The 26,310-nt window shown below is 39.6% G+C and overlaps 1 protein-coding gene across 2 annotated transcripts in view; it reads left to right on the forward strand.

Moving 5' to 3' along the window:
* Positions 1-26,310, forward strand: part of LOC106882293 (uncharacterized) — a 44,189-nt gene that overhangs the window by 17,363 nt on the left and 516 nt on the right. Inside the window, exons 8-25 of one of the 2 annotated variants that reach the window (XM_089341235.1) lie at positions 914-1,083; positions 2,075-2,281; positions 3,401-3,602; positions 4,645-4,736; positions 5,656-8,521; positions 9,085-9,300; positions 10,245-10,303; positions 12,068-12,161; positions 13,008-13,111; positions 13,696-13,843; positions 15,328-15,495; positions 16,371-16,570; positions 17,499-17,594; positions 17,942-18,056; positions 19,462-19,594; positions 20,834-20,913; positions 23,098-23,192; positions 24,195-24,289. In XM_089341235.1, the coding sequence (XP_089197361.1) occupies positions 914-1,083; positions 2,075-2,281; positions 3,401-3,602; positions 4,645-4,736; positions 5,656-8,521; positions 9,085-9,300; positions 10,245-10,303; positions 12,068-12,161; positions 13,008-13,111; positions 13,696-13,843; positions 15,328-15,495; positions 16,371-16,570; positions 17,499-17,594; positions 17,942-18,056; positions 19,462-19,594; positions 20,834-20,913; positions 23,098-23,192; positions 24,195-24,289 (5,140 nt within the window). The remainder of the gene's footprint in view (positions 1-913; positions 1,084-2,074; positions 2,282-3,400; positions 3,603-4,644; positions 4,737-5,655; positions 8,522-9,084; positions 9,301-10,244; positions 10,304-12,067; positions 12,162-13,007; positions 13,112-13,695; positions 13,844-15,327; positions 15,496-16,370; positions 16,571-17,498; positions 17,595-17,941; positions 18,057-19,461; positions 19,595-20,833; positions 20,914-23,097; positions 23,193-24,194; positions 24,290-26,310) is intronic. The other variant, XR_016238255.1, reaches the window with a different exon arrangement.

The following is a 26,310-nucleotide window of genomic DNA, read 5'->3' on the forward strand; positions in this document are numbered from 1 at the left end:
TCTTGTCTCCCCCTCTTGCTAACTCTCATGGTACCCCTCTCTAACACATTCTTTCCTATCTACTAACTCTCACTCACTCTCTCCCTCTCACTGCCACTCTTTCCTCTCTCCCTTTACCTTTCACTCTCTCCTCTAATTCTCACTCTTTCCTATCTATCAACTCTCAAACTCTCACTCTTCTATCCCCTACTCCTCACTCACAGCCACTCTCTCTCTCTCAAACTCTCACGCTCTCAATCTCTCACTCTTCTATCCCCTACTCCTCACTCATACTCCCACTAACTCTCACTCACAGCCACTCTCTCTCTCTCAAACTCTCACTCTTCTATCCCCTACTCCTCACTCATACTCCCACTAACTCTCACTCACAGCCACTCTCTCTCTCAAACTCTCATTCTTCTATCTCTTACTCCTCACTCATACTCCCACTAACTCTCACTCACAGCCACTCTCTCCCTCTCAAACTCTCACTCTTCTATCCCCTACTCCTCACTCATACTCCCACTAACTCTCACTCACAGCCACTCTCAAACTCTCACTCTTCTATCCCTTACTCCTCACTCATACTCCCACTAACTCTCACTCACAGCCACTCTCACTCTCCTATCCCCTACTCCTCACTCATACTCCCACTAACCCTCACTCACAGCCACTCTCTCTCTAACTCTCACTCTCCTATCCCCTACTCCTCACTCATACTCCCACTAACTCTCACTCACAGCCACTCTCTCTCTAACTCTCACTCTTCTATCCCCTACTCCTCACTCATACTCCCACTAACTCTCACTCACAGCCACTCTCTCTCTCTCTCTCTCTTTCTCTCTCTCTCTTTCTCTCTTTCTCTCTTTCTCTCTCTCTCTCTCTCTCTCTCTCTCTCTCTCTCTCTCTCTCTCACTCGTTGCCTCTTCTTCAGAGAATGGTAACCTGGAGACCCGTGTTATGATTTTCTCTCAGTACCGAAACAGCGTCACTGACATTGCTGAAATGTTGAAACGAGAACGACCCTTAATTAAAGCAATGAGTTTCATTGGTCAGTCTGTCGGTAAGAACACAAAGGGATTCACGCAAAAGGAACAAATTAAGGTAAGATAATCCTTTAAACCAGTGGTTCTCAACCGGGGTCCATATGACTGCTCTTGGGCACCCATACGGCCCTTGGGTCTCCATATGGTCCTTTAGGAGTCTATATAACATTTTGATATCTGTAATAAATTTGCTATACTTCTACAATTAACAAAATATTTTAACAATTTTTTTTAAATACAATATTTAATTATAAGAACCATCATCGTCATAATTTAGTTTCTGCTTTCCATGCTGACATGGGTCAGACAGTTTGAATGGAACTGGTAAGCCAGAGAGCTGCACCAGGTTCCAGTTTGATTTGGGATGGTTTCTACAGCTGGATGCCCTTCCTGATACCAACCACTCCATAGAGCGTAGTGGGTGCTTTTTATGTGTTACCTGCATGGGTGCTTTTACATGTCACCAGCACCGGCCACAACTACGATTTCATCTGGCTTCACGAGTCTTCTCAAGCGCACAGCAAATCACTAAAGGTCATGGTCATTTGTCATTGCCTCCGTGTGTCCCAGCATTCGAAGATCATGCTTCACCACCTCGTCCTGGGTCTACCTCTTCCACACATTCTCTCCGCAGTTAGTGATCGGCACTTCTTTATGCAGCTGTCCTCATCCATACGCATCGTATGGCCAGACCAGCACAGTCTTCTCCCTTGCGCATCACATCCGAAGCCTCTTATGCCCAACTTTTCTTTCAAGATGCTAACATTCTGTTATACAAATATGATATTTTAAAATATAACATGTCTTGAATGGCACAACAATGCAGAGTAGACTATAATAACTGCTATAATTTAATTATCCATTGTTTATCCAGCACCACTTGCAAAAATAATTTCTCAATAAAGGGTTCCTTAACGAAGCAATACATTTCTGTTCTTCATCACAGCAAAACAATTCATTCCACTGTATTAAATTTCTGTTAACGATATGTTGTTGTTGCTTTTGAAATTTAAATTTTCCGTCTTGTCACCGATGATTTTACACTTCAGGTGATGAAAGAGTTTCGAGAGGGGGGTTATAACACCTTAATTGCGACATGTGTCGGAGAAGAAGGTCTGGACATTGGAGACGTGGACCTTATAATATGCTTCGACACATGCAAAAGCCCCGTTCGTTTTGTCCAAAGAATGGGGAGAACAGGACGGAAACGAGATGGAAAAATCATAATGCTGATCACGAAAGGCAAAGAAGAGCAAGTGAGTACCTTCATCTTTCTTATATTTCTACCTTTTATATATAAGGGTATGTACCCTTGTTATATAAGGGTATTCTCTATTTACCCTTTACAGAAACTAGCCTTCTCTGCATATCATCGTTGTTCAATGTCTGTTTTCCATGCTGGCATGGGTTGGATGGTTTGACTAGAGCTGGCCAGTCCATGGCTGGATGTCCTTCCTAATGTCAACCACTTTACAGAGTGTACTGGGTGGGTGCTTTTTTATGCACCACTGGTATAGATGCATGCATGCAGCACTGGCATGAGTGCATATTATGTTGCACTGGCGCCTGAAAAGACAAGACTGCCAGGTCAGGAGAATTTCAGCAGAATCAGAACCAAGCAGTGATTGGGCCATAAGCAAACTTTGTTGTTGTTTGTTCCTTCTTGAGCCATGCCTGGCCCATAAGGGCCGGTTTCCCAGTTTTATTGATGTATAGGTTCCCCACCTGGATGGGACGCTGTTCCATTATAAGTAAACTTTAGTTTAGTTAAAATATGTTTGCGATGTATTTCAACTTCTAAAGGCAAATATATATCTACATATATAAGTAGCACCCATGCTGGGTAGTTAGCACTCGTGCCGGGTAACAAGCACCTGTGCTGGTGTCATGTAAAAAGCACATTTTGCGCACTGGACCTCATGGAAGCAATGACAAATGACCGAGACCTTTAGCAATATCCTGTGCTTGAGAAGAAGATCCTTCAAGCCAAGTAAAATGATAGTCATGGCAGATACTGGTGTCATGCAAATGGCACCTGTGCCAGTGGCACGTAAAAGCAACCATTACACTCTTGGCATTAGGAAGGGCATCCAGCTGTAGAAACCATGCCAAATCAGACTGGAGTCTGATGCAGCCCCTCAGCTTACCAGCCCTGGTGAAACCGTCCAACCCATGCCAGCATGGACAACGGATGTTAAATGATGATGATGATGTGGCAGGTTTTTTTCAGTTTCTGTCTACCAATTTCATTCACCATCTTCACGTATGTGTTTGTGTATGTTTGTATGCATTATATGTATGTGTGTGTGTGTGTGTGTGTGTGTGTGATATAACAGATATATTGCCATCATGTGTTATCATTTTTATCTCACCAGATGTACAAGCAAGCTCGCTATCAATGGAACAGTCTCAACAAGTCTCTCAGCAACAAATATGGGCAACTGGTCTTTTACAATCACCAACCGACCATCTTTCCAGAAGGTTTGGTACCTCGCTGTCTCAAAACCAATATTGTTGTCAAAGAATCATTCCAGAATATACACTGTCCAAAGGAGAAGAAAGTGAAGAAATCCCTGAGTGAGTATTTTTGATTATATGTAGGTGCAGGAGTGGCTCTGTGGTAAGTAGCTTGCTTACTAACCACATGGTTCTGGGTTCAGTCCCACTGCGTGGCACCTTGGGCAATAGCCTTGGGCCGACCAAAGCCTTATGAGTAGATTTAGTAGAAGGAAACTGAAAGAAGCCCATCACATATATATATATATATATATATATCATCATCATCATCGTTTAACGTCCGCTTTCCATGCTAGCATGGGTTGGACGATTTGACTGAGGACTGGTGAAACTGGATGGCAACACCAGGCTCCAATCTGATTTGGCAGAGTTTCTACAGCTGGATGCCCTTCCTAACGCCAACCACTCAGAGAGTGTAGTGGGTGCTTAGAAAAAATAATAAGGTTCTCAGATATCTGGATGGTTGTAGATTTACAGATTTTTATTAATATGTCACATGTTTTTATAAATTAGTGCTTGCATCTATTCTTGTAGATTCTCCTGATTAAATCTGAGTACCTTATTATTTTTTCTAATATATAATTCCTGTACATCACCTCTAAATCTTCTAATATATATATATATATATATATATATATATATATATATATATATATATCTGTAATATAATATGTGACAATTATTTGGTTGTCATAGTAAAACTCCAAGTTCTGGATGTTGGGGCGGAAACCTGCATCGGCATCTCTTCAGTTAACGAGGCAATCAAAATATGCCATGAAAATGACCTTTAAACAAAGGGAAATTATTATGTAATTGACCGTTATTAAGACAAAAGAGCTATTAGAATGACCGTTAAATAAAGGGAAAAAAACTATCTCTCAGCCTCCATGCAATCATTTAGTCTGTACCAGGCTTGGGCAATCTTTTTCAAGAAGTGGTCTGCATGAAGCATGGTTCATCATCAGGTGGGCAACATCATCATCAATAGCAGTAGTAGTATTTGTAGTAGTTGTAATAATAACCATAGTAGTAGTAATAGTAATGGTATTAGTTGTAGTAGTAGTTTGTAATTAGTAAGTGTTGCTATTCTTGTTTATTGCAGAGAAGCAGAAGACAACAAGCTCCAAGAATGACAACCAAGATATATCGTTATTTACATCGCCCATTGTACCTACTGTGGACGCTTACCTTCAGGTTAGTCTGTTGTCAGAACATCACAAAAGCAATTACAGTTCTATATTTAAGAGATGAGGAATTATGTACATTATTTACATTATTTACATTTGACATGTATGTCCACGGGCATATGGCATAGTGGTTAAGAGCGCGGGCTACTAACCCCAAGATTCCAAGTTCAATTCCAGGCAGTGACCTAAATAATAATAACATCGAAAAATACCTTAGGAATGAGAACCCAGGTTCGAAATTTCCCCAAGATACCTGAAGAAGGCTGGAGGCTATATCAGCCAAAATGTTGTGTTAACAACAAACAAGATGATGAGGACAAATATCCCTCAAATGTAAATAATGTACAAAAGCAATCACACTACTGGGTCATACACACATACGCACACACACACACCTGTGTGTGTGTGTGTGTGTGCAACCTTGCAATATTGTTGATGCAGTTTCATCAGGGTCTGTCCTTTTGGTCTTCTTCAAAGTGGACTGGCTGAAGTAAATTTTTGGCTGTTACTGACATTGGATCCTGTCTTTTGTGTGAACCTAAAATTTTGTTTTATCTCGTATATATATATATATATATATATATATATATATATATATATATATATATATATATATATATCATCATTATTGTTTAACATCCACCTTTCATGCTGGCATGGGTAGGACAGTTTGACAAGAGCCGGCCAGTGGGCCAGGCAGAAGCCTGCACCAGACTTCTGTAACTGTTTTGGCAGGATTTTTACAGCTGGATGCTCTTCCTAACACCAACCACTCAAGAGAGTGGACTGAGTGCTTTTTATTCACCTGTACCTGTTTTTCATTCATACATAGATGTGTGTGTTTGTGTGTTATTTATATGAAAATACCAATTCTTTCTATTCAGGCCTATAAAATATTTAATTCCAAAACCTTGTTCTCATTCAAGCCAACGACAAGTGGTGCAAGCCGGGTCCACTTGGTTAACGAGCCTGGGAGGGACCGAATGTACTCTTTACTTAGTAGTAGTAGCAGTGATGATGATGATGGTAACTGCAAGCTTCTAGATCTGAATGTCACAAACTTCAAACGCAAAGAGAATTTGTTTGGCAAGAAAACAAAAAAGACTTCAGAGAAGGACTCCAAGACAATGGAGAAAACGAAGAAGAAAGGTAAAAAAGTTGTTGGTAAGAGTAAAAATCAGATTGAGAAGACAGCAACGGGGTCAAAGAAGAATAATAATAATAAGAAGAAAGAATCATTTTCTGGTGATGAAATATCAAATGATGAAGCTGTTAGTAGCAGCCTTCGTTTTGGAATTGATTATTTATTGAATAAGAATAATCCTGAGTATTGTTCTGAATCTGTCTCAGATTTGTTATTGATCGAGGAAGCAAATTCTGAGGTTTCTAAGGAAGTATTAGGTCATGCCAACCATTCTCTGCCAGACATGCCATTATCCCCCATCATTCCATCGAATGTGCAAGCTTCATTATTGCAGATGAGCAAGGCTGAGAATTCTTTACATGGCAGTATGGTACCGGTGGCTCCTGTCTTTGAGGCTATTACTAAATTAATCGACGATTTTCGAAACGTCCTGTCTTCACAATCACCAGATTTGGACTTAGGACACCTTACAAAGAAATGGGATAATGAATTTGAAGGGCTACTGCAAGGTGGTGTGACAGTAAAGTCTTTAAAGGTATCAGAAACGGCGGCAGAAACTCCACTTAAGGAACCATTGGCAATTTCTAAAAATGTTAGTCGTAAACGAAAACTGGAAGGTGATGATGTTGATGAAGATGTTATGACTGAGTCTGAGAGAATTGAAAATATTTCTGTTTTTGCACCAAATATATCTGAGGAAATGGCTGAGAAAACAGTAAAATCAGACAAGCTTAAAATATCAGAGAACACCTCAAAGTCGACAGCAAAATGTCACTTGGGTACTTTAAACTTTTATGACAAAGACTTTTTCTCGGACTCAAGTCTTTTTATAGATGACGATTTTGATGATTCTGATGGAGTGGTCAAACTCTTTTCACCACAGCTGACCAATGCAACCAACACAAAAATCAGAACAAACAACTCAAGAAACACAAGTCGACTGTCCAACACCAGCAACAGAACTAATCGTGTGGACACAAGTGGACCCTCCGATGTAATCAGCAAAATTAGTCCAAGCAATACGACCACGTCATTCAACAGGAGCAGCACAACGAGTCCAGTAGATGCAAACAACACAGGCATCACAACAGTGATAACTGGACCTGTCGACACAAGCATCACAAATAGTCCATCTGATACAAACAGCACAAGCAACACAACTATGCCATTCAACACAAACATCACAACTAGACCATCCAACACAAGCATCACAACTAGACCAAGTGACAAAAACAGCACAAGCAACACAACTATGCCATTCAACACAAACATCACAACTAGACCAAGTGACGAAAACAGCACAAGCAACGCAAATGGACCATTCAACACAAGCAACACAACTATGCCGTTCGACACAAGCGTCACAACTAGACCAAGTGAAAAAAACAGTACAAGCAACGCAAATGGACCATGCAAGACAAGCAACACAAATGGACCATCCAACACAAGTATCACAACTATTTCTGCCAACACAAGCAACACAAGTGTGAAGCCGAATTGGGTGTTCAGACATCAGGAACCAATCAACGAGCAGGTAAATGCTGGCAATAAAGTTCCCGCCAATGATAAGAAGCTTAATCCAGCTTTGAGTGTTTCAAAACCGCCAACCTCCAAGAGTTCCTTGGAATTATGCGAAGACAACGGTGCGGAATTGGTCGATGATGGAATTTATTTCGATCTGAGTGCAGATATGTTCTCTGATTTTGATGATGATGCTGATGACCTCAGTAAGGGAAAGAATGATAACAACAACAACAACAACAACAACAAGCCAAGAACACCAAGCAGCTTCCTAAGTGATGACCAGAATAAATGTACAAGAGAAGCACCATTTTCTGGTAAAGAAACTGACCCCTCAAAAAGGGTTCCTGGAGATGGAGGAATAAACTCCACTCTGGGATGTAAGCTCTCTTCACTTATTAATTCTAGTATGACTATCAAAGATTCTTCGACAAACAAAAAAATTCCTGAAGACTCTCTCAACTTTGACCTTGAATTTGACAGTGAGGACGACAACTTGTTTAAGTCAACAGACGGCGCTGGTCAACAGAGTGATTTGGTCCTCGAAGACAATGATGTCCCTGAATTCAGTCTTGAATTTGACTTTGATGATGGCAGTCCACTAACGGTAAATGGGTCGTGTTCTCCACAGGGAAACCAATCAAAGACAATATTTGACATCAACATCAACACTGCAAACAACAGCAAATCACAGACTGAAGAGAGGAGTCAAAGTACAAGTGGTAGTAAGACCATTCCATTCCTAAATTATTCCACTAACTCGGCACAAACTGTTGAGGCGATGGTTAGTGAAGGAAAAGAAGGAAAGAACTCTGAAGATCTGAAGCTACGCTCATTAATTGTTGCAGAGTCACCATTTCAATGCACCACTAGTAGGATCAGTATGTCACGTGGATTAAATGGAAATGTGACCCCACAGTCATGTGGAAAGGTGACCCCAGAGCTCTATGGAAAGGTGACCTCAGAGCTCAATGGAAAGGTGACCCCAGAGCTCTATGGAAAGGTGACCCCAGAGCTCTATGGAAAGGTGACCCCAGAGCTCTATGGAAAGGTGACCCCAGGGCCCTCTGGAAAGGTGACGCCAAAACCTCTTCAACAGCTCAATTCTTATTCCAGTTCCTTACAAGGTGAGTTTTATTTCCTTCCTTTTTCACTTAAATTTGGTTTTCTTTTACATGATAGGTGCTGGCTTGGCTGTGTGTTTAACAAGTTTGCTTTCCTACCATGTAGCCTCAGCTTCAGTCCCACTGTGTGGCACCTTGGACAAATGTCTTCTGCTATAAAGAATGCTCTCTAGGGCTCTGGGTGTGTCCTGGTTTGTGATTGCATCAAACATGTAGATTAAGAAAAAAAAAAAAAATAATGGTTTCAATTTTTGGCACAAGGCCAGCAATTTCGGGGGCAGGGGGCAGGGTAACTCGATTACATTGACCCCAGTGTTCAACTGGTACTTATTTTATTGACCACAGCGACATTTGAACTCAGAACGTAAACATGGATGAAATGCCGCTAAGTATTTTGCTTGGCATGCTAACCATTCTGCCAGCTTGCAGCTTTAATAATAATAATAATAATAATAATAATAATAATAATAATAATAATAGTAAAATTAATAATAATAATAATAATAATAATAATAATAATAATAATAATAATGTTGTTGCTGGTGATGATGATTATCTGTTTTCAGGTTCTGTGAAAAGCTGTCCCACCACCAACACTACTACTACTACTACTACTACTACTACTGCAAACAATGATGATGATGTTGTTCATGATGACAATGATGTGATTGTTCTTGATGATGATGATGACGATGATGATGATGTTATCATCAAGCCTAAGAAGAGAGCTGTTATTTTCTCTCCGTCCTCCGATGGCTCCACACCAAGGTCAGAGGTGAAAGGTAAGAGGCTATTTAGACATATTCTGTGTGACCTGATTGGCTGACTGGTCAGTTGGTTGGCTCTCTGGCCACTGTCCAATGACTGAAACAATGATATATATATATATATAGACACAGTTGTGGCTGTGTGGTAAGAAGCTTGCTTCCAAACCACATGGTTTCAGGTTCGGTCCCACTGCATGGCACCTTGGGCAAGTGTCTTCTACTATAGCTTTGGGCTGACCAAAGCCTTGTGAGTGGATTCTGTTGACTGTTCTTTGAGCCACTTCTTCACTACAGTTTTCACGTCTTCGTCACTGGACTATCATCTCTTCGGGCCCCATGAAAGAGGGTTTGAGAGGCAAACATTATTCGAGTGACGAGGAAGTGGAAACTGTAGTGAAGAAGTGGCTCAAAGAACAGTCAACAGAATTTTACGGGGCAGGGATACATGCTCTCATTCGAAGGTGGAACATTGCGATTGAGAGAAACGATGACTATGTTGAGAAGTAGGGATGTGATCCACAGAGGACCAGCTTCATTTTGATGTATGATACATGTTCCCGTGTTGGTAATTATACCTGTCCTAAACAAAATGGCATTACTTTTTGACTCACCCTCATATATATCTGTCTGAGTGTGTGTCTGTATTGGAGTGTGTGTGTACTTGAGTGTGTATGTATGTATCTGGCTTGTGTGTGCATGTTGGTTGTCTGTTAATGTTCTCATGTATGTCTCCATATGTGTATGTGGGTTTGTTATAATTGTGTATGTCAGTCAGTATGTGTGCACATGTGTGTGAGTATGTTTTGACAGTATGTGTGTTCACTATCATTTTTAATGCACCTCCTCTAACCTCACTCCCTCTCTCTCTCTCTGATCACCACCATGACCATCCCTGTTGAAACATCTGTATACACACCAAGACATTTCTATCAAATGTCATACTTTCTCTTTTTGTACAGGTCGCCATGGTACCAATTCTTCAGCAACTGGGCTGCTTTCCAGTGATTTAGACTCACCTGTAAGTAACTTATTTTCTTGTCCAGGAGTAGTACATACGCACAGACAAATACATACATATACACACACACACACACACACACACACACACACACCCAACATCCTCCTGGCTCTCCATTGGTTATGGCCATGAGTGTTCTAATTGGTCCGACCAATGGAACAGCCTGCCCTTGAAACTAATGTACAAGTACCTGAGCACTCTACAGACATACGTTCCCTGAAAGTAGTTCTTGGGGAAATTCAGCGTGACTTACAATGTGACATGGCTGGACCCCTTTGAATTACAGGTACAGCTCATTGTTGCCAGTTGAGTGAACTGGAGGAACGCGAGATAAACATGCCACTGGAAATAATATAACTCATCACCTTAGGATCGTCAGTAAAATCTGGACGCCAGCACCTGGGTGTTATCTTAGCCTAATAAGATTCACTCTTGGGGTGGTTGGCATTAGGAAGGGCATCCAGCTGTAGAAACTTTGCCAGATCAGATTGGAGTCTGGTGCAGCCATCTGGTTCACCAGTCCTCAGTCAAACCGTCCAATCCATGCCAGCATGGGAAACGGACGTCAAATGACAACAACGACGACGATGATGTTGGAGGTGGTGGTAACTCTGTTGTTGTCTGTGTTGTTATTTTTGGAGTTGTTGCTGTTGTTGTCAAACCGTCCAACCCATGCCAGCATGGAAGGTGGACGTTAAACGATGATGATGATGATGATGATCTATGAGGAAAAACCGTGAATGTCCAAATGAGAAATCTCCACAAACCACGAATCCACAAACAGTTTCCACTTTACTAGACTGAAGGATAAACTTCAGAATGAAGAGAGGAAGAAATTAAAAGAAAAAAATTCACATGCCAGCTTAACAAATATGTATTCTCATCAGTGACATTACGAAGGGCACAATTGGGGTCTGGATAGGCTAGAAGTGTTTAAGCAACCAGGGGATAATTAAATCCGAAGGCACTCCTGGAGATTACTTGTGTGGGTACCGTCTTTGTTAGAAGGTATCCAGAGGCAGGTAATCTGTCGTTTAAACCGCAGTTTATAATTATAATCAAGTGGAGAATGGAGGACCTGCTTCTTCCTGTGTTTGTTTCTCCATTTTCCACTTGATTATATATATATATATATCATCATCATCATCATCGTTTAACATCCGCTTTCCATGCTAGCATGGGTTGGACGATTTGACTGAGGACTGGCAAGCCAGAAGGCTGCACTAGGCTCCAATCTGATCTGGCAGAGTTTCTACGGCTGGATGCCCTTCCTAATGCCAACCACTCCAAGAGTGTAGTGGGTGCTTTTACGTGTCACCCGCACGAAGGCCAGTCAGGCGGTACTGCCAATGGCCACGGTCAAAATGGTGTATTTTACGTGCCACCTGCACAGGAGCCAGTTCGGCGGCACTGGCAACGATCTCGCTTGAATGTCTTTACACATGCCATCTGGCACAAGTGCCATTGACGGTTTCACTTTATGTGCATCACAATTAGTGACAATTGAATTTTTCCTTTTGGTTTTATATCATGTCTAGCCAATGGGATTTATCTAAACCATCCAGTGACGGTGAGATCATTTATCTGTGGGGAGGTTACCCCCCCTGCCAGTGCATAAACATGTGCTCTTTTTGTGGTTCTGAGGGTCTTTAACTCTTATTTCTAGCAATGTAGGTGCTACCCTGCACCCTCAGTCACAATTACTTACAATTAAATTATTCCTTTTTGGTTTTATATTGCATGTAGCTGCCTTTGTTCTTTCAGGTGACAATACATAGAGGGGTAATAAATAAGAGATTTACAGGGAAAAAACGTAGAGTGATTGAAGATGAGTCTAACGAGTCTGACTTTGAAAATGGTAAGATTTCTTTTGGTAAGGTTTCTTATTGATATTTTACAGATATTTTCTTTTAAAATGTTTTTTGGTTAATCTAGAGAATAGGGAAGGACAGTGCCCATGACCTTTGTAGGGGGTCACATTCCCAAATGGGTAAGTTTGGTGTGGTTAGTTTTTCCCAGTTTAAACATAATCATCACCACCAATATCATTATCGTTTTTACGTCTACTTTTCAATGCTTGCATGGGTCGGATGGAATTTTACTGAGGTAGATTTTTCTGCAGCCAGGTGTTCCTTCATGTTGCCAGCTCTCACCTTGTTTCCAAGCAAGGTAATATTTCCCCATAACCAGACATGATTTTTCACAGAAGACTGGAAACAAACAACCTCAGTTGTTTATAACCTTGCACCCACACACACACGTTTACAATTCTTTTGTTGGTAAATATACATATGTACATATACATATGTATGTATATATATGTATATATATATATATATATATATATATATATATATATATATATATATATATATATTTATGATGAATTTCTTTCAATTTTTGTTTACCAAATCCACTCACAAGGCTTTGGTTGGGCTAAGGTTATAGCAGGGACATTTGCCCAAGGTGCCTGTTTGATTACTGGTGTTTGTTTGTTTACATCCCTGTAACTTAGTAGTTTGGCAAAAGAGATTAATAGAATAAGTAATGTGGTCAGGTCGTTCGATTAAAACCTTCAGTCGAATGAATGAATCAAGTAAAAGATAAAAATAACAGGTCTGTTTGTGTAATGTATCTGTTGATGTGAATGTATGCATTCTTCACCCTATGTATTTCTATGCCATTGAATTTGGTCTTTCTTCAGATTTTGAAGCACATCTGACAAAACCTGGGTTGAACAGCAAAAGATCAACTCCGAAACCTGTTGTGGTATCTCAATCAAAGAGGAGGAAGATACACAGAAAAAGTGTAAGGCTCACATTAACCCTTTTGCTACCATATTTGTCTTGAAGTACACTACTCTTTGTTTTAATTAATTTTGAAAATAATGAAGAATTTAGTAAATTAGCTTTGTCGTTAACAAGCTGGTATTTGGAACACCAATTAACATGATATTTTGATGGAAAGTTTAAAGTTTGATAACTCTTAAACAGGGGGTTTGTATCATAGAAATAAGGGTGCTTTTGGGTGGGTTGCTATCAGAGGGGTTAAATTTTGGTTTATTTGTTGTTGGATAGTTGAGTTGATGGGGTACATTAAACAGCTAACCCAGAGGTTAGTGGTTCAAGTTGATGTGTGACCAGTGGCTCTAGTGTATTAAAAATAGGTGGGAGGATGGGGAGATAGTGGCTGGATAGTATTGGTATGGTTGACAGGGAAGAACGAGAGGTGAAAAGGTGACGTAGGCTACAGGAGCTGGGGAAGAGGTAGTTGTAGAGCATGTTGACAGGTGGGATGTATCAATGTAACATACTGGTGGTGAGCAAAATATACATAGCACTTCTGGAACTGTTGGTGTATTTACCTATTTATTATTTAAATTCTTGATACAGGTCAATGGTGGCCGTCAATTTCTTGATGAGGAAGCAGTGTTATCTGGAAGTGACTCGGAGTCTTCTAATGATGATGAAATTGCTAACGAATTGGATAATTATGAAGGAAGTTTCATTGATGACAATTATACACTTGGAAGGTCACAAGGTAGGGTTTTTCCTTCTTTTTTTCCCTTTTTTATTTGTTTTATGTAATAGGTTTTTTTTTTTCTTGTTCATGCCAGCATAGAAAAAAAATAGGTCTGTTGTTGTTGTGTAGCTGTTGGTCATTCTGAGTCCAGCTGCTCAGTGGCAGGTTGGTCAAACATTTTAGGTATAAAACAAACCTATAGCCCCAGGTTTGCCATTTTCTTCATCTGTTTTAAGAACTGTACAATATGTTCTGACTTTCAGAGGTTAATTGGTGATGGTAGTGGTGGTGGTGGTGGTGGTGATACTGAGATGATTACTGCAATAATGATGATGATAAATTGCAATCATAACAGCAATGGTGGTGGTGGTGGTGATCATATTGAAGGCATGGTTACATTAATGATGATGATGATGATAGCAATTGTGACTGTGATGGTGATGGTGGTGATGATAGCTGATGATGATGATGTTGATGGTGAGCATATCACAATGATGACGTAGATGATGACAACAAAACAAGAATGAGAACGATAAGAGAAAGATAGTTGTTTTTATCATCATCTATTTGACGTGTGTCAGTCCAAGGTCCACGGTCAAGTAGATCTCCAGAACACAACTGATAGGGTACAGACAATGTGTCAATAATAGCCAGGTGGAGTAGATGTCTTCCTGGGGCTACAAGCTACAGTAGCATCATCCCATATGGGTCAGACACATTTAGGTGGCAAATATACTTCACAATGTCGTGCAGCTACCATTTATATCTCGCTCAGAGATTTATTATATATATATATATACATAGGCGCAGGAGTGGCTGTGTGGTAAGTAGTTTGCTTACCAACCACATGGTTCCGGGTTCAGTCCCACTGCGTGGCACCTTGGGCAAGTGTCTTCTATAGCTTCGAGCCGACCAAAGCCTTGTAAGTGGATTTGGTCGACGGAAACTGAAAGAAGCCCGTCATATATATGTGTGTGTATATATATATATATAAAGTATGTGTGTGTATATGTTTGTGTGTCTGTGTTTGTCCCCCCACCATCGCTTGACAACCGATGCTGGTGTGTTTACGTCCCTGTAACTTAGCAGTTCGGCAAAAAGAGACCGATAGAATAAGTACTAGGCTTACAAAGAATAAGTCCTGGGGTCGATTTTCTTGACTAAAGGCGGTGCTCCAGCATGGCCGCAGTCAAATGACTGAAACAAGTAAAAGAGTAAAAAGAGTATATATATGTGTGTGTGTATGAAGGTTCAGTGGTTAGAGCATTGAGCTGTACCTAGCCTCAGGTCTACCAAAGCCTTGTGACTGGATTTGGTAGACGGAAACTGAAAGAAGCTTCTCATATATATGTGTGTGTGTGTGTGTTTGTTGGTGTTATTTTTCAATGCATAACATAGATGAATTCACACACATACATTCATAATATATGTGTGGTGTTGTTTTTAAACAAATAACTGAATAATAATAATAATTTGTTTTGTTTTTACTGTTAACTCCACAGTGGATATGAAGACTGTTTACTTGAAGTCAGTGAAAAGCCCCTTGCCCAAGCCAAACGCTTATAAATTACAGTACAGATATCATGCAATGGATGTGTTCTCCCAGGAGTCAGAACCTGATGTTGACTGTTATGAAGACGACAGCTTCTTGGATGACAGCAGTGAGATATGTGAGTTTGATTCTGTTGATTGATTTCGCTCTCTCTTTATCTCTCTCTCTCTCTTTATCTCTCTCTCTCTCTCTCTCTCTCTCTCTCTCTCTCAGGCTTCTTGATTCCTCAGGAACATACAGCCGCCAACAACACTTTTTCAACGGATGCAGTTCTCGGGGGTCCTATTCAGCTAGGTCCATGTCATTCCGGCAACAACACTCCTGCGCCAAGACTGTCTTGGCCGGCCCCCTTATCACTTCCCCTGTGGGTTCCAGTCAAGGGCTTGCTTGGTGACATTTGGTGCAGGCTTTCGTAGCATGTGACCTCTTCATCTCCATTTTCGTTTCTTGAAATCAGTCGGAAGTTGTTTTTGTTTCTCTTTTTTCTTTTTTATCTTCTACTTCATCATCATCATCATTTAACGTCTGCTTTCCATGCTAGCATGGGTTGGACGATTTGACTGAGGACTGGTGAAACCAGATGGCTACACCAGGCTCCAATCTGATCTGGCAGTTTCTACAGCTGGATGCCCTTCCTAATGCCAACCACTCCGTGAGTGTAGTGGGTGCTTTTACGTGCCACCGGCACGAAGGCCAGTCAGGAGGTACTGGTAACGGCCACGCTCAAAATGGTGTATTTTATGTGCCACCTGCACAGGAGCCAGTCCAGCGGCACTGGCAACGATCTCACTCGAATGTCTTTACACATGCTTATGCTTATAAAGTTATAATTAACTGATCCTCCTGTATTTTCTTTTACCCAAAGCCAGAAAATTTTCAGTACCCCCTCGTATGTTTGCATATGTACGTCTGCTTACACATAGCCCCCCCCCCCCCCCCCTGCATGTATGTTCTGCTACCTGCTTTCCCTAACTTCAATGTTTTCATCGCCAGCCACCTGCAATGACACTGCAACTGAAAGTGCCACCCAAGAAATTGTGTCGATGGCCAAAAGTAAGTCGAAAGATTCCAACAAGAAGAGAATCATCTCTCTTTTGCAGTCGACAAGTGAGGAGGAGGAGGAGGGGAATAGGTTTGCGTTGAGCCTGGATTTGCCGGAAAAGTGTCCGAAAGCCACGGACGTTCCGTTGAAGGTACGTGGTCTTTTTATCACAGATTGTAGTAATTTAACAAACAAATAAATAAACAAACAGCTCTGTGTGCCTTGGGTATGTGCTGTGGTTTGCTGTGATGTTCTTATGGTTACTGTATTGAAAGTGTTTTGTGTAGGATGTGTGCAGTACCCAGTAGTGTAATTTTCTGTATGTTATATATATTTGTAAGTCCTGGTGTTTTTGTTATGTATTTGTCTGAATATTTTTTTTATCATACCTAATGCGCCTATTGTGATAGGAATTGTTTGTTTTTAGACTCCACATTCGAGTTACCTCTATTTCCAGGTCTTTGTATTTTGAAAGTTTCTCCATTTCTTTTAGGGAAACGTTGTCATCTGCTGGTATTGATACATCAATTAAAAAGCATTTTTTTTCTTGATGATCTCTGACAACTATATCTGGCCTATTGGCCTTAATTTCCCTATCTGTGTGCATTGGCATATCCCAGAGTATGGTTGCTTTCTCGTTTTCTGTGACCTTTTCTGGCGTGTGCCTATACCATCTTTTTTCTGTTGTTATTCCGTAGTGTTGGCATAACTTCCAGTATATGTAAGTCCCAACTCTGTCATGTTTGTGAATATATTCCTTCTTAGCCAGGACTGGGCAGCCAGAGGATAATATGATTTATTGTTTCTTCTCCATCTCCACATATTCTGCAGTTACTTGTATTTCTCTTCCTTATGTGTTTTTGGCGATTTCTGGTGGGAAGGCTTTGATCTTGTGCTGCAATTAAAAATCCTTCAGTCTCGGCTTTGAGTCCTGAGCTTCTCAGCCATTGTTGGGATTTTGCTTTGTCTATTATTATTATTATTATTATTATTATTATTATTATTATTATTATCCTCATTATTATTATTATTATTATTATTTTTATTATTATTATTATTATTGTCTTGTTTCCATGAAGCCCCTGACCTGTAACTCCAGCACCTTTCAAAGCAGGGAACCAGTGACCAAGCAATTAGTTCTTTTTGCCGATTCCAGACAAATAAGTAGTGCTCAGGTATAATTATTTTCAATTCCATTTTGCCAGATTGGTAAATATTGGCATTGTCATCATCACTGTCATTGCCAACATCATCATCATCATCATCATCACCACTGCCAGCATCATCATCATCATCACCATCATTACCATCTTCATCACCACTATCATACAACACCACTGCCAACAAAATACACGCTCACACACATTCCACACACACACACACACACACACACACACACACACACACAACACCACACCCAAATACACAGACCACACTCCACACACACATGCATCCATCCCTACATTGTCCCCCACCCCAAACCTTGCTGACCCTTGCTTTTTCTTTTTTTTTGATTTCCTAGGAAATATTGTCCAACTTAAGGTCCAGGTTTAACGTGGACGTGGTTTTTACCAAACTAAGTGGTTCCGACTTTTTGGTAAGTCTGCGGACTGGAGTCGAACGGATATACATGTCAGGTAATCTATGTAGTTACCTATTGGAATGGGGGAGGAGCAAGAGGGGGTGTGTGTGTGTGTAAGAGATAGAAAGAGAGAGAAAAAAGGTAGTGTGCGTGCATGTGTGTGGGAGTGAGGAGTAGAGTGGGGCGGTGAGAGAAAAGGGCATGTGTGTATGTGTGTGAGGAGCAAAGTTTGTGTGTGTGTGTGTGTAAGCATAAGAGTTGTATGGAGAAAAGTGAAAAATGGAGATACAATGAGGTTTAAAGTATTGACTATATTCATACATATACATACATGCATGTGTATGTGTGTATACATGTATGTGTATGTGTGTATACATGCATGCATGCATACATATACATATATATATATATATATATATATATATATATATATATCGAAATCGAACCGAATCCGACGACTGGCACCCATGCCAACCTCTCCTTCATTGGACACAAAACTCTGCTTGCGAAGACCTGTTGGGGCAAGTGAAATCGTAATTGAACCATACTCGATAACTGGCACTGTGCCAGTGGAGCACTAATAGCACTGTTGAGTGTGTACATTGCCAGAGCAGCTGTCTGTCTGGCTTCCGTGCTAGTGGCACGTAAATAGTACCATTTGAGTGTAATGCTGGTGGCATGTTAGAAAATCATTCGAGCAAGGTCGTTGCCAGTGCCACTGGACTGGTTCCCGTGCAGGTGGCACGTAAAAAAACACCTTTCTGAGCGTGGCCGTTGCCAGTACCATGTGACTGGCCCTCGTGCCGGTGGCACGTAAAAGCGCCCACTACACTCTCGGAGTGGTTGGCATTAGGAAGGGCATCCAGCTGTAGAAACTCTGCCAGATCAGATTGGAGCCTGGTGCAGCCTTCTGGTTCGCCAGTCCTCAGTCAAATCGTCCAACCCATGCTAGCATGGAAAGCGGACGTTAAACAATGATGATGATGATATGTATATATATACACACACACATGCAATGGACATCTTTTTGCTTCCATCTCCCAAATCCTCTCACAAGGTAGGCCCAGGGCTATAGCAGAAGACACTTGCTCAAGGTGCCACTTTATGAGACTGAACCTGGGGCCTGTTTTCACCATCATCATCATCATCATCAATCATCAACATTCAACAACATCCGTTTCCCCTGCTGGCATGGGTTGGATGGTTTGACAGGTACTGGCAAGGTCAAGGGCCACACCAAGTCCCACAGTCTGTTTCTGTTCGGTTTCTACAGCTGGATGCCCTTCCTAATGCCAACCACTTTACGAGGTGCTTTTTACATGACACCATCATCAGTGCTTTTTATGTGGCACTAAGTACTTCATATTTACAGATGAGGTCCAAAATCCATTAATTCTTAAAAATCAAACCTTCATCTTTTTATTATTTTCTCAAGAGTCTCTCTTTTCCTTTTTTTCTAGAATTCTCCAATTTTTCCAACACCCGGAAAATTACTGAACGTCTACAACTTCTCATCGATCTCCATGATCGGCCATGCCTGATTGTGGAGAAGAACCCTGTGAAAAAGGGCCTCGCTAGCACCAAAACCCCTTTGTAAGTTTTCTCGATTTTGTTTTTCTTTTTCCCGTTCCCTTTAGTTCAGTTCTGGCATGGCCAGCCCTTTTCAAGAAGTGGGCCACATGAGACATGGTTCATTATCAAGTGGATCACACTACTAGAAAGAAATTCTGGTAATTTCTTGGTTTACTATTCAGAAAGTCTCGCAGATCGTTATTTGCCTATGATTGTCAGTAAGATAACATGGGTGTTTATGTTTGTCAGAGTGAGATGGCGTACTTGGTTTAAGGGTCATAGGGAGCTTATGAGCTCCTAATATGTTTGAGGGCAGCAAGCTGGCAAAAACGTTACCCCGCCGGGCGAAATGCTTAGCGGTATTTCGTCCGCCCCTACGTTCTGGGTTAAAATTCTGCCGAGGTCGACTTTACCTTTCATCCTTTCGGGGTCGATTTAAATAAGTACCAGTTACGCACTGGGATTGATTTAATCGACTTAACCCCCCCCCCCCTGTGGGCAATAAAAAAATAAGTATGTTTAAATGGTCTTGGCTCAGTTTGTATGTTGTTTTAATTGTTTTATTTCTTTATCTTCTACTTGGTTCAGACATTGGACTGCGACCATGCTGGGGCACTACTTAGAAGAGTTAAGTCAAGCAAATCAACCTCTGTACTCATTCTTTTTTTTAAAGTCTGGTACTTATTCTGTTGGTCTCTTTTGACAAACCAACCCCAGTTGTCAAGTGGTGGTGGGGGGACAAATACACACACATGTATACATGATGGGTTTCTTTCAGTTTCTGTCTATCAAATCTACTGACAAGGCTTTGGTTGGTCTGCGGCTATAGTTGAAGACACTTGCTCAAGGTACCGTGTAGTGAAACTGAACCCACGATCATGTGGTTTGGAATCAAGCTTCTTAACCACCACATAGCCATGCCTGCACTTGTTTGTGACGATTATTTATTTCTTTATGTGTGTGTGTGAGAGGCCTGCAATGTCATTCTAAATTTAAACAAACACATCATTGAAGTCTCAAAGCATGAAGATAGTGCATGATTAATTCATAACGATGTTGATAAATAAGCATTTCATTTGACAGAATACTCTGAATGCTAAAAGGGTTAAGCAAAATCACCATGCAAGTCCTCAGTCATCCTTTTATGGATGATTAGATGGTCCTTGTTGCTGTAGTTGTTGGTGAAGGGTGTTATTGTGGTGGTGATGTTGATGTAATTTTGCTCTGTTCCGATTTTTATCTCCTGTTTTTTTTTTCCAGCTATCAAACGAAATACCTGGAGAAGCTTCTCTCTCGGCTCAGCCTCAGTCCAATTAAGCTGCTTTTTTCTGACAGCAAAGGTAAAAATAATCTTCCCTGACTTTAAAATTCTGAGTTTTTACAGACCCACAGATCAATGTTTTGGCTTACTTACACAAACATGCTCTCCCCCACACGGTTTTGTTTCCTCATAACTTTCAGAAAAATGGATACTTTTTCAATGAAATTTTCTTCAAATACCTTTCAGATGATGTAGATTATGATTATTTTGGAATTTAATGTGAAAAGATTTTTTGGAGTTGTGGGGGAGAAGAGTTTCGGATAATTCATACAAATTGACTCTGTTTCTTCATAACTTTTGACTTTTTCTCATAACTTTCAGAAAAATTGGTATTTTTTAATGAAATTTTTCTACAAATACTTTTCAGATGGTGTAGATTAGGCTTATGTTAAAATTTAAATTGGGAAAAAAAAAATTTGTGGACACATTTACATACATACTGACACATCACACTTTCTCAAAGTTTCATTTTGTATCTATATAAATGATGTGTCTGTACATATCTGTATACAACCAACTATTTTCTTTCTTTTTTTTTTTTTCAGTTACACTTTAAATTCTAATATAATCGTAAATGACACAATCAGAAAAGTATTTGTTGAAAATTTCATTAAAAAAATGTCCATTTTTCTGAAAGCTATGAGGCAACAAATTTGACTTGTATAAATCATCTGAAACTCCTCTTTTCTCTCTTTTGAAAAATGTTTCACTATGAATTCTGGCATAATTAGAATCTGCACAATCTGAAGGGTATTTGTAGAAAATTTCATTAAAAAAATATCCATTTTTCTGAAAGCTATGAGGCATAAATTTGACCTATGTAAATCATGTGAGACTCCTCTCTCCTCCCTTTTGAAAAATTTTTCTCTATGAATCCTGATATGATCAGAATCTACATGATCTGAAAGGATTTGAAGAAAATTTCATTAAAGAAAATATCCATTTTCCTGGAAGTTATGAGGCAACAAAGTTGACCTATTTGCATTATCCAAAATTCCTCTCTTCTCCTTTTTGAAATTTATGGCATTTATCTCTATATATTCCAATATAATCGGAATCCACACCATCTGTAATGGTAGTATTTATACACTTCCATTGTTTCAATTTTTAAAATAATCAAGAATTTAGTAAAATAACTTTGTCAGCATTTACCCTTTTGTTACCATATTTCCGTTGTAATTTATTGCTTTTCATTCAATAAATTTGAAAATAATGAAGAATTTTGTTAAAAAAAAAAACCTTGTCAGTATTAACCTTTTTGTTACCATATTTCTGTTTGAAATACACTTTGTTTCAATTAATTTTGAAATTATTGAAGAATTTAGTAAAATAATTGTCAGTATTAACCTTTTTGTTACCATATTTCTGTTTGAAATACACTTTGTTTCAATTAATTTTGAAATTATTGAAGAATTTAGTAAAATAACTGTCAATATTAACCCTTTTGGTATCATATTTCTATTGAAGTACATTGCCTTCATCATTATCATTGTACATCTGTTTTCCATGCTGGCATGGGTTGGACAGTTTGACTGAAAACTGGGGAGCTGTGCCAGTCTGGTTTGGCCTGGTTTCTATGGCTGGATGCCCTTCCTAATGCCAACCAATCCAAGAGTGTAATGGGTGCTTATTATATGCCACTGGCATGGGTACCTGGCCCTGACTACAATCTTACTTGGCTTGATAGATCTTCTTAAGTACAGTTTATTGCCAAAGATCTCGTTACTTGTTACTGCCTCCTTCAATTAATTTGGAAAATAATGACAACTTTAGTAAAATAACTTGGTCAATATTAAGCTGTTGCATGCTGGGTGAAATGCTTAGCGGTATTTCATCTGTCTTTACGTTCTGAGTTCAAATTCCACCGAGGTTGACTTTGCTTTTCGCTCTTTCGGGGTTGATAAATTAAGTACCAGTTGCATACTGGGTTGATCTAATTGACTGATTCCCCTCCCCCAAAATTTCGGGCTTTGTGTCTAGAGTAGAAAAGAATATTAAGCTGGTGTTTGGAACCTAAATTAATATGAAATTTCGATGGGAACTTTTAATTTAGATTCGTTTAAAATATGAAGTTTGTATCATAGAATTAGGGGCCGCTTTCTGTAGGTTGGAATCAAAAGGGTTCAATTGTTTTTGTTTTTTTTGTTTTTAGTTTGTTTTTAAGAATTTTTTTTATTTGTCTTGTTGATATTTTCGTTTCCAGATGAAACCTGCAGCCTCTTAGCTAAACTGTGTTCTCAAGAGGAGAAAAGAGGATTTGCCATTACCTGTCCCACCTTGACGTTCACCGAGGAACAGGTCAGTCAAACAACAATAAACACACACAAAAAAAAGTACACATTATTGGTTTCAATTATTTGATTGTGGCCATGCTGGGGCACCATCTTTAAAGGTTTTTTTTTTTTTCTTCGTCAATCCTTTTGATTGCAGTATTTATTCTTGTTTGATACTTAGCAATCTCTTTTTGTTGGATTGCTAAGTGACAAGACTTAAAGAGACACAGTGTAGATAACACCTGTTTTTATATTCGTGTAAAGCACACACACACACACACACACACACACACACACACACATGTACATATTTGTAGATATACAATCATATTTATATATATCTGTATGTGTATATATGTGTGTGTGCATGCGCACGTGTAAACTTTGTGTTAGTCAAGATACGTTTGTAATATATTTCAACTTTTAAAAGCAAATTCACTGCAGTTACCATGGAGATAAAAAAATTCTCTCTTATGATAAATGGTGTAAAAATGCTGTATCTGCCCAGTGTTGTCCTCTATTGGGGGCAACACTGGGCAGATGTTGCTTTTTGTCTCCACAGCAATTGCAGTGAATTTGAAATGTGTCACAAACATATTTTAACTATCCTAAAGTTTGCTTATGCCTAAACACTGCTTAGCATTGATACTGCTGAATTTCTTGTGACTGGGGGGTCCAGTGGCACAACTCAGTCAATTTTTATTTAAAGCAGTGGTCCCCATACTTTTTCAGGCTGCCGCCCCCTTGACACCCAGGCCATATTCCTAGCGTCCCCACCCCAGTTAACCATCACAAACATAAACCTCTTTCTGATGTAGATTCAAAGCAATTCTATTTCACAAATAGAATTTAACCTAATGACCCCATTATTTTGTTTTTACATGAATCACTACCCCATTATCGCCCTATTTTTTTTTACATGAATCAACTTAATCCCCTTGTTTGTACCCTTTATGTTTAGCCTCTTGTGGGCAATAAAGAAATAAGAAACCTGTATAAAATGTATTTATTTCTTTTACATTTCTAGAGAGTAAAGTTCCTTCTGTCTTTCCCGCAACTCAACTATGCTCTCGCTTTGAATCTTTCTAAAAACTATACATCCATAAAACAACTGTTAACAAGGTAAACCATTAAAAAATTTCTTTTTTTCTAAATCTTTTTTTTGTAACGTTTTTTACATGGCTATTGTGAGTTGGTACATCTTTGAGGTACCTTTTTATCATCTATAAAGTGTGACTAATATGAAAAATAGACAGAAAACGGTAATGATGAGAATAGTCTCATACATAGGCATACATGTGTGTGTATATATATGTTATATACAGGTAATGGCCAAAAGTCATCAGACAGTAAACCAAAACCATTTGATTCCAAGATTTATTTATGTTTAACAACTAAATGAATTTAATAAAAGCATCTAAATATGAAACATCATGAAAATTAGAAAATTACTATTTTTAAATCTCACAATGAGAGATATTCAGCAACAGTATTTTGTAGTAAAGATTGGTTGCCAACATAATATGGCAGTCCTGGTTTAGGACTAATGTTGCTGTAATTTAGCCCCAGGAGACATCGTCTCCAGCTGGCTATACGACATAATCTGTGTCCTTGTATTTTTTTTTGAACAAGGGAATCTAGCACCCCCACTCAACTCAAAAGAATATCTGTGTATTGCAACATTAGTCCTAAACCAGGACTGCCGTTAGGTTGGCAAACAGTCTTTACTACATCATGAAAATTGTTCAAACTGAAGTCCTTGAGCGACACATTTTTCCATTCGAATCAATACGGAATTTCAAATAGTGTTTATAGAATTTTGATTTACTGTCAGGTGCCTTTTGGCCAACCCTGTATATACATATATGTGTGTATGTATCTGTGCATGTATGTATATATGTAAATGTTTATATGGTTATATGTATGTATGTGTGTGTGTGTATATATATATCATCATCATCATCATCATCATCGTTTAACGTCCGCTTTCCATGCTAGCACGGGTTGGACATATATGTATAAGATCTGTTGAGGCAACCGAAATCAAAATTGCTGACGCGGCCAATGACAGTACCGCCTGATTGGCACTTGTGCCAGTGGTATGATAAAAGCACCATCCGAGCGTGATTGTTGCCGGGGCTGCTGACTGGCTCCCGTGCTGGTGGCACGTAAAAAATACCTTTGAGCATGGCTGTTGCCAGTACCCCCTGACTGACCCTTGTGCCGGTGGCACCTAGAAGCACCCACTATACTCTTGGAGTGGTTGGCGTTAGGAAGGGCATCCTGCTGTAGAAACTTTGCCAGATCAGATTGGAGCCCATTGCAGCCTTCTGGCTCGCCAGTCATCAGTCAAACCATCCAACCCATGCCAGCATGGAAAGAGGACGTTAAACAACGACGATGATAATGATGATGTGTGTTGGTTCTGCAATTTCTCGTAGAATAACCTTCTCAGATGATTCGTTTATAATGATCAAATGTTTGTTTTGTATATTAGCTTCTTCTCTTCTTCAAATTGACGTTACCTGTACACAATGTTGAAATGATCCCCCTGACTTCCTGGCCTTATACCAAAATTATTGTTATTATTATTATTATTATTATGATTATACAAGGTAGCCAGCTGGCAGAATCATTAGCATGCTGGATGAAATGCTTAGCAGTATTTCCCTCGTCACTGTGTTCTGAGTTCAAATTCTGCAGAGGTCAACTTTACCTTTCATCCTTTTGGGGTCAATAAAATAAGTACCAGTTGAGTACTTGGGCTGATGTAATCAATTTACGCCCTTTCCCGAAATTTCAGGCCTTGTGCCTATAGTAGAAAGGATTATTCTCATTATTATTATTAGTATTAAGGCAGTAATTTAATTTACGGGGTCGATAAATTAAGTACCACTGAAACACTGGGGTTTGATATAATCGACTGGCCCCCTCCCTGCAGATTTCAGGCCTTGTGCCTTTAGTAGGAAGGATTATTATTATTAAGGCGGCAAGCTAGCAAAATTGTTATCACACCGGATGAAATGCTTAGCGTTACTTCACCCATCGCTATGTTCTGTGTTCAAATTCTGCTGAGGTCGACTTAACCTGTCATCCTTTCAGGATCGATAAAATAAATACCAGTTGAGTACTGGGGTCGATGT

Source organism: Octopus bimaculoides, chromosome 24 (assembly GCF_046866305.1).
Source record: "Octopus bimaculoides isolate indiv1 chromosome 24, ASM4686630v1, whole genome shotgun sequence".
Classification (NCBI taxonomy): Eukaryota; Metazoa; Mollusca; class Cephalopoda; order Octopoda; family Octopodidae; genus Octopus; species Octopus bimaculoides.